We start from the raw sequence: 10,000 nt of genomic DNA on the forward strand, positions 1-10,000 counted from the left end.
GTTTCTTTTAGGAAGGGTAGAAGCACAGCTGACATAGTAGTGCATAGCAAATTTGCTATTCCTACAATAAATTTGTATAGGCAAGTTAGAATAAATTATGGGATATCTGAATGTGGCAAATGTTCTGTATATAATCAGGTGGTTAGCTACTTTCCTAAAATTAATGGGATGAATTTTAAACCTGCTCAACAGTTTGATTGCAATGCAGAAGGGGTCATCTGTGCTTTACGATGTCCCTGTGATTTATTTTACATTGAAGAAAGCAAAAAGGCTTTTAAAATCAGATTTCAAAAGCATATTAGAGACATTAAAATGCATTTAAAAAGCCCTATTGCTACATATTTTAAGGCTTTTCATCATAATGATACCATATTGTTCAGTGGTTGTATTTTGGAAAAGGTTTTATTTTAAAAATGGGTGAATTAGGGTCTCTTAAAGATAAACTGTTGTACAAAGAAGCTATGTATTTTTTAAAATTTGGTACCTTAGTGTATGCCTTCGGTGGAAGGTTGGGCACCGGGCTTTCAACTCGACACCGTAAAACTCCACTGCCAATCATGAGCGGACAGATGATCTGCTGTGGCAACCCCTAACTGGGAAAAGCCGAAAGAAGAAGAAGTCCCAGAAGGTAATTGGATGTACTTAATCAATTAGAACAGTAATTATATGTGATTTTTTTAATATAGGGGACTACTTAAGACTGTGGTTTTTAAACTTGATTTGTACTCCTTGAAGGCATTTGTGAGAGGCGCTAGACAGGTTAATAAATCTATTTGGTTTTATGATTCTGTAGCAATGTTTGCCTTTTTTCAGTGCTCTTTTTGTGGTTCTGCTATATGAAGCATAATGTTTGCTAATTTTAACTTGTTAATACAATTTGATTACTTTTATATACATGTAAATGTGCCTATGTCACAAGTGATAATTCAATAAAGGGGTTAAAAAACAACAAAAAAAATAGAGCCATTCAGCTTTAAACACCACCACAAATTGTTTCCTTTACATACTCAACTAGAATCATCTTTGGCTACTTCCTTCCATGGCCACATGCAGTATACATATGGCCCACCTGTCTCAGATTAAACTCATCCACTTCACTATCCTATCACATACTCTCTTATAGACAATTCATTTTCCTTGTCTTTCCTTGCCTTTCATTTGCGAGCTTTCTTAGTGTCCTATAAAGTAAAAAAAAAAAATGAAAACCAAAGAGTATAAAGGACACACGCACAAACCATTCATAAAAACTGCAAAAAAGAGCCAGCCAAGCTATGTCTTCACCATGTAAGTCATTAAACCTGCAGTGGAGGCCCATGAGTTATATGCACATAACCCAAGTACATAACAGTGATTCAACATAATATCTTCTGAATGCTCATGAATTTTTATAGGTACATTGAAGCCAAAAAGCCAAACCCTACTAGTTATAGTTATGTTGTTTCATTGTTCTAACTATCAGTATAGTTTAAGTGGATTTGTTTGTTTATATGTTTGAAACAAAAAACTCAAAATCAAGCCTGATATCCATAAACAACAGGGTGACTGCAAATCATCTGAAAGGAAATTCAACTGAGTGACAAAATGGCCAAACAGAAAACTAGTCAGTAAAAACTGGAAGAAATACCCAGCCAAGCTGTAGTCTTCCTTGTGTAATACCTTACCTGTAGTGAAGACTCATGGGATATATGCAAATGGATCTTTAAAGCCATACAGTGCTTTAGCTACATGGCTTTTGAATGCCAAGACTTTTTAGTTTTTTTCTTTGTAAGCCTTTTGGGTACATTCATGCCAATAAAGACAAATCCCACCAGCTGAAGGCATGCCATGTTTCAGTCTTTTTCTGACCTAGTCAATACAGAATAAATGGCAACTACCACAGGAACTCATCATCTTGAAATAGACTGATAAGGAGTTTATTAGTGCTTTTGTCCACCATAGTGATTTGGATTTCTTGGTGTCCTGCTTTTTGCCATGTTGCTCATTTTGTATACTGCAGCTCAATGAGTAAATAAAATACCAAGTTTATGTTCAGTCTTCCATAGCTCAGTCATCATAATAATGGCATATATTTACATTTATAGCATTAATATTTGTTATCTTTGACACATCTGATAAATGACATCTGACAACTTTCTGGAAATGTTGTAGTTTATTTTCACTGATAATTTTATGGAAATATTGCAGTTTGTCAGTTTGGTAAGACCATTCTGACTTTAACTCACTCACTAACTTTGGACTGTGTTCAGCAGTTGCATTCTACAAAAGATACTTGCAATTTATCAGTCACTGTATTGAGCAACGTCTGTAAGCTTGGAAACTTGGGGTGTCATTTTGTTCTTCTTACATCGAGACCAGTTTTCAAACTAATGTAGATGCATTCATTAGACTACACTTGAATGCAGAGGAAACAGAAAGGTTGCAATTTTCAGGGGAAAAATGCAAAAATCAACATGTTGCACCTCAGAAACTTTAGCTGTTACTGCTTTCATATGTGTGCAAGCAGAAGGTAGTGTACCCATATGCTAATCCTTTACAGTCACAGTTTAACATAAGTCAAGGGTACCTTTATGTTTGTAGAAGTCAAGATTTCTTATACCATTGTCTTCTTAGTGACCAACCATGTCTGCATACTGCAGTTAATCCACAATGTAAACAATGCCTCCAGTGGATGCCACTTAATCATAAGTAATGAGTCAGTCTTCCTAGAAACTGGGCAAATGTGGGTGAAGCTAAAAGTGCAATATATAAACAGTGCAACCTCCTGCCTTTGCCTGAAAATGTTAGCTATCCGCACAACTCTTGGAGAATGATGAGACAAGGCACTATAGCTTTACAAGTTATTTCAGTGAAATAAACACTGGGATCACTGCCAAAAGTGAAACACTCAGAAGGAAAACTACCCCAAAATGTTGAATTTTCTTATTTAAGGACACCATGCTCACCATGGTACTGGAATGGATCTCCTTAGTGTGTCACAATGAGAGTAATTTACATGTATGTAAGGCTTTCTTTACAAGGGTGTGACACCATTATGTCTACAACCATAGTCTTGAACCTTGCATAAGATATTATCTGTAGCAAAACAGCACATAGTGCCAATCCATGAAAGGCTTAGATGTATACATATTATTATTTCTTTGAAAGAGGCATAGCAATGGTTGCTGCTTTCAGAGAAGATTATGGAAATGAGAAGTTACTGAGCTATGTCCTGCAGTCTGGGATACACTATCTGATTCCTTCCATCTCAGCCTGTATTTGCCAGGTGCACCAGTCTGAGAAAGTCACTTAAACAGACAGTGGTAATTTGGAAATAGAGCTGGGCTCCTCAATGGTTTCCGAGATTGTCTGCTCTGTAATATCACAATTAAGAGCATAAATCTCAACAGAACATAAACAGAACACATTGGAGAGACAAGTGTATTGCCAATTACCAGTCCCAAAGCTAAAACAAATGTTCCTATAATATTAAGTAAACTGACACCATAATCTTCTTCAAAATTAAATCTTGATGAGTATATAGGTATCACACATTTACTCCACAACAGTCCTGCTCTGCCTTTCTTGTGAAAAAGGTACAGCTTTAGGAGGTATTGGCAAGGTAAAAATGGTCTTGTGATTCATGTATATTGCATTTCCTATGAACCTCAACTACCTATATATGTCCGGCACCAGATTAGATGAGATGGTAGGTGCAAATTTCAACATGATATGTGAGTTGGGCCACATGGAAATTAAGATATAACAATTGCTGATAGTAATGCTTAGTCTGGCAGTTAGCAGACAGGATTAATAATCTTAATTTATATTGAATGGCTTTCTTCTTTCAGGGGTATAAGATCAAATACCCTCATCTTCCATTTGCCTACTGTATGACTCCAAGCAAGTGGTATAACCATATGGCACTCTGGAGCAAATAGAAAATTAAGTAAAGTTCCTCAATGATCTCCAGAACTACATGACTAGGAGCTACATATGAACCTATCAGGAACATGAAGGGAATTTACCCAGTAAAAATCTAAGAGGAATCATGCAAGAAGCTGAGCTCAGCATTTATATACATGGTTCTTAATTGTGTAGGGCTGATATATGCAAAAATTGACATACCAAAGCCATGTTCAATTCGTAAAAGTGCTTTAAGCCCATAAAATTGTGGCATATACTATAGTCCAGGTATGCAGCAGGTATGTTAGTGAGGAACAGCAGCATGGGCCATGGTTCACAAACATATGAGCAGCAAAACTATACTGTGGATATTCTGCTATACTTTATGGGTGTACATTTGCAGACTTAAGTGCAATGATAGCATGACTGCTCCTCTTAAACAACACTCTGTGTTATCGTGGTGCTGACTCAGTAGGCAGGCCATGGCTGAAATAGTACACTATCCCATTCAGATTAGTGTCTTAAAACTGCATGAAATGCATACGTATACATAAACATATATATGTATATAGAGAGAGATATGTATATCCCAACTATATCTCCATGTAACATGGACATCTATTTGGAGGAGTATGTTAGTTAAGAGATTGCTAAGGCTTAGTGGAGGGGTTTGTTAGTTAGGGGATATATGCACTAATACAAGGTACAAGGTGCTAACCACTTTGTTTGCTCCACACTCCCACAGACGTCATGCAGTACTGACCATCAGCATCCACTACCAGATAGGGTCTCTGTATTAAAATAATATGCTAATTTCCCCTTAGCCATAGTCCTAGTAATGCAGCTATAAACTGCAGGCAAAGGTACAAGCATTTATTGTCAAATCTATCTGAGATTTAAATCCAAATGTGCATGATCGTGCAACATTTCCTACAGTTGTCAACACAAAATCCAAAGGAAAATATTCTTAAAAGATCTGTTAGTCAGTACATTTCAGGATAGCTTTGAAAACAGCTGCTTTTGTTACTATGTGCTGACGTCTGCCCATCTAATAGGGAGAATTCTGCATTATTGACTCCATTCCAACCTATATACACCTATAAGTGTTGACATCTATCTGTGTAATATCACCAGTGGCTGCACAGTCCACCCCCATTGTATATCTGCTTATATCTGTGGCTATACCTCACTAAACCAAATTTAGTGAATGTAGTAGTTTGTGACATTTTCAGATCAAAGGAAGCAACAGCTGGACCAGGACATTGGATATTTCTTGAAATGAATGCTGAGGCAAAAATAAATTAGGTATTAATTGAAAAGGAGGACATTTCATGTGGGTAGTAGAAGTAATGACCTGAAGTACCCATAGATCACTTACTAGAACTACCCAAAGACCTGTTAAGATCCTGAGAAAATATTTTGTCAATGTTACCAACTCATTAGCAACCACTACTTGAAATCATACAAAGTTATAAATTTTCTTGTTCAAACTTTTATATAATACAGAAATGAGTGAACTATTGCAGAGAACTCCTTACTTGACCAGGTAGATGGCATACAAGGAGGAGACTGCAGTTGCTTCCCATTCCTAAGATGCACTCAAGATGCTTCCATAATCACTTCTATAGTAAACAAGAAATATCTTACCCAAGACAATGCAATGGAGAAACCTGAAACAGAGATCAAAAATGGAATCCATCTAGGCCTCCATTATTAATGAACTAAAAGCAGGATTTATTGTGATTTTATATGTCACCAACGAAGTGATTGGAAGTCTTACCACTGCACATTGGATGATAGTGAGCTCCCTGAGTGTCCTTTTAAGCAAAGAAAAAGACATTTCCCTGTGAGAGTTTGCCCCAGTATGACTATGTCTATTCCTAAAATGTTTCCATTGCACCCCTTTAAAACAGCTCACTGGTGATGAAAACAAGTTAAGCTAACCTCTTGCTGTAGAACTCTTACAATCCAACATTTGCAAACTGCTGATGTGGGCAGCTAGGTGGAGAAAATAGATGAAAAGCCACTAATAGGATAGTATCATGGATTCTACTCACAGAGGCTGGTATAAAATGAAAGTACAAGAAAAACAAACTCAACTGGATCCACAATCCACTGGTATCTCCACAAAAAACGAAAAAAGCAGCACACACTGGATAAGAACTGATTGTTTTACTGGATTCTGGTACCTCGGCCTTCGCCTTCACATGGAACAATGTTATGAAATACAAACCAGTATAAATACACCTCTTACAATCAATTACATAATTAAATAATTAATCAATTGAATGCTTCACCATTTAAAGAAACATATACATACACATTCATATATAAACATTCTACAACATAATACTTAAGGCATTAAGATTCTAAATTCATCCCATTGGGAAATAATGTTCCAAAATTTATAATAAACCTGGATTCCATATTCAATAGTTTTTGTTGAAAATTAATATTATTTTCTCCTATTCCCCATGGTTTTGCCAAAATACTAAATCTAAAACCAGAGTAATCCCCCTTATGGAATTGATGGAAATGGCACGCAACTGGACTATCTAGTCTGTTGTTCCTAACATCCCCCAGATGTTCCAAAATTCTTAACTTAACCCTGCGTTTTGTTTGTCCTATGTACCATTTTGGTTCTGTGCAATTACAACCTATTATATATATCACACCTGAAGAATTACAAGTGAAATGATCTAAAGCATGATATATCACCCCATTGATGTTATGCCCATCTAAATTAACAATTCTATCACAGATTTTACATTTCATGCAAAAGAGCCTGCATTAAAGACCCTGTCCTTTTTGCCCTTACTTCTAACTAATTCCTTTAGATTTTTACATCTTGTGTGAGAAAAAACAATGTTATGTGGAATAATATTCCCTAAAAGTTCATCACTAGTTATAACAGGCCACATATTCAAAACAATTTTCTTCAAAAATGAAGAAAAGGGAGAGAATTTATTTACAAAAAATATTTTATCCATTGTTATAGGAACTTCTTCCTTAGACTGAATTAGATTTTTTACAGTTCCCTTTCTATTTCTGTTTCTAACTACCCTCCCTTGTTCCTTCAATTTTAACCTTTCTTCTACTTTAGTTCTACTCGAATACACAAGGTTCTCAGAATAACCTCTGTTAAGCAATTTTCCACAAATAATATCAAATTCCCTCTGTACATTAATATTCTCAGATGTATTTGAAGCAATACGTTTAAATTCACCCAAAGGCAGTGATTCAATTAAGGACTCACTATGCATGCTATTTGCATGTAAAAAGTTATTAACAGCTGTCTCTTTATAAAATGGTTTATGTTCAATTGTGCCCTTTGTACTAGTATAGAAATGTACGTCCAAGAAATCCATATCTTTAATATTGGTCCGATACGTAAAATCCAAACCAAACGGGTTCAGTTTTAAACCCATAATGAATTCATCAAATTCTCTTGGACTGCCCCTGCATAAGAACAAAAGATCATCTATGAATCTCTTGTAAACTACCACTTTATTTTGAAAGAACTTTGCTGTATAAATGAATAAATTTTCAAAAAAACCCATAAAAAGAATGGCATATGATGGTGCAAAACTGGCACCCATTGCCGTTCCCTCTTTTTGTAAATAATATTTTTTGTTAAATTCAAACACATTATGAGTGAGACAAAATTCCACCAATAGAATAATGAAGTGGGTTCTCGGACCTTCCCCCATAAAGAAATGGATAGCCTCTAAACCCCATCTCATAGAAATGGATGTGTATAATGACACTACATCCACACTGGCCCAATAATAATTCTCATGCCAAATCTTTCCTTTGAAGCTATCACATAATTCTTTCGTATTCTTTACATGGGAAGGAATTCTTACCAAATATTCTTTTAATATCGAATCCAAAAATATACCCACGTTCTGTAAAAGGCCCTTTTCGAGACTATTGGACGTCCAGGTGGATTAGTCAAATCTTTATGTATTTTCGGCAAAATAAAAAATCTGGCATCATTTGGATTTTTTATGTACAGTTTCTTGACATCACTCTGTGAAAAGAAACCCAACCTTTCACCTTTTTCTAATAGCTCCAAAAGTTTTTCATTGAATTCAAAAATAGGATTCTTAGATAACAACATATAAACCACAGTGTTTGAAAGCAATCCAAGAGCTAAAGAATTGTATTTGTTCCTATCAAGAACCACCCAATTGCCACCTTTATCCGATTGCAAAAATACATAACTATCACTCATTTCCCTAAGCTTACACAATGCTTGCCACTCTTTTTTATTTAAATTATAACATTTTTTATGTTTTTTAAATGAAAAATATTCATCCTTCACTTGCTTATATAGAGCCTTCTCAAAAAAATTAATGCAGGAATTAGTTTTGACAGGATTAAAATTGCTAACACATGGGACTTTGGGGACTGTAAGTTTACCATATCCGGTATTATATTCAAACCCTCTATTGTCATTATTAACATTTTGTTCAGTACATTCAACACCATCAAAAATATCAAATAAAATGAAAGTACCAAAGAGTGAAACTACTTACTTAATAGAAAAATAAACTGTACATTTCCAATAAAAAATATTACAAGTGGAAAGACAACAGGAGATACGTTTACAGAGTTATTAGGATGTCATAGGGCATGGGATAGCTTTTATCGGTGGAGAAATTCTAATCCCTGTAGTTTTATCTCAGTTGAAAGTGGACATGGAACGCACTGGAGAATGGAAGTTGAATGCACATAAAAGATCAGTTTTGTATATGTTAGTATACATATATATATATATATATATATATATATATATATATATATATATATATATTTTGTGTGTGTGTGTGTGTGTGTGTGTTTGTGTATCTGTGTCTGCATGTGTTTATGCATGACAGACAGAGAAAGAGAGATAGACCATTTAGATGTGTTGAGAAGGGGAGAGAGAGAGAGAGAGATTGAGAGAGAGAGAGATGCTGAAATAGTTGCATGTTATATCCTACAGAATGTTATAAATGGAAACAAAAAGCAGAAAACAGATTGTGGTGAGCTAACAGACTGTTTTGACTTTCCTTTTTTATTTAACACAACTGTGGTGTGAGAATAAGGCTACCTATATAGTCTCATAAGTGCCCAAGTGCTACTGGCATAGGTTAACAGGCAGGCATATACAGAGTATTGGAGAGAATCACAGAAAGTGGATGCAGGAACAGCTGTATACTTCCCATGTGAATGAACACGTCTCTCACTGAGGACACTGCATGGACTCTGATATCTACTCTTTGGCTGCAACCGATGAGGCAGTGGGCAAAACATGTAAATTTACAGTGTTTCCGGGGGGGGGGGGGGGATACAGAAGCAATCGTGTCTTGTTTACTCAATTATGTCATTTTGTAAATTCCAGTACCTCTTACAAAATGTTGCGTACACTCTAGAATTTCTGAAATAATCACCAGGACATTATGCATAATTCTATTTATTATTAATGGTCTACAAATTTTTTTTCTTTGACAAAATTGTCTTTGTCAAGTTGACATTTATGCCTCCAAATGACCCAGCCATATAAATTCAGCAGTGATTCTTGAAGAATACCTTTAGCTATCATCCTTCTGCAGTCACAGAATGTATGTACATTTTTATTAACCAACTGTAAAGGATTTGCAACAAGCTCACAGACCACTGCTTCACCTCTGACACATTTAAAATAAATAATACTTCTGAAGAATCTCTCAGCGAAGGATAATTTGCATGACATTGCATGGGAAACAAATCTAAGATGATCAGAGGGCATTCTCTGGCATAAAAAATTTGCTTAGCTTTCTATAGAAAATGAAGAGAAAATGATAATGTAGATTCCTTTTTTCCTAACACAGGTTCTTTTTGCCTAGCAGATACTGTAATAAGTGCAGAATTCCTCATTACTAATCTACAGTAATAGCTGTATTGGAAACATTTACTTTGTATAACAAAATAGACACAACAGTGGTATATCATTGCCTATTACCAAATCAGTTTGAATTAATAACATTTAATATGTTTTATAAGAAATTATACGGAGACATCTTCAACTCCAGCCTATAAATATGCAGCAAATGAAGAAAAGATGGACTCAGATATGGTATATGAGAACACT

General features: G+C 35.3%; 1 protein-coding gene across 1 annotated transcript in view; it reads left to right on the forward strand.

The window, feature by feature from the left end:
* LOC122809190 (myelin-associated glycoprotein-like) overlaps positions 1-10,000 on the forward strand; it is a gene marked incomplete in the record, with an annotated part of 1,534,034 nt that overhangs the window by 1,488,286 nt on the left and 35,748 nt on the right. Inside the window, 1 exon segment of the mRNA XM_044080498.1 lies at positions 9,913-10,000. This exon segment is cut by the window's right edge and continues 72 nt beyond it. Within this exon segment, the coding sequence (XP_043936433.1) occupies positions 9,913-10,000 (88 nt within the window).

Source organism: Protopterus annectens, chromosome 8.part0 (assembly GCF_019279795.1).
Source record: "Protopterus annectens isolate FY-2018-M chromosome 8.part0, PAN1.0, whole genome shotgun sequence".
Taxonomy (NCBI): domain Eukaryota; kingdom Metazoa; phylum Chordata; order Ceratodontiformes; family Protopteridae; genus Protopterus; species Protopterus annectens.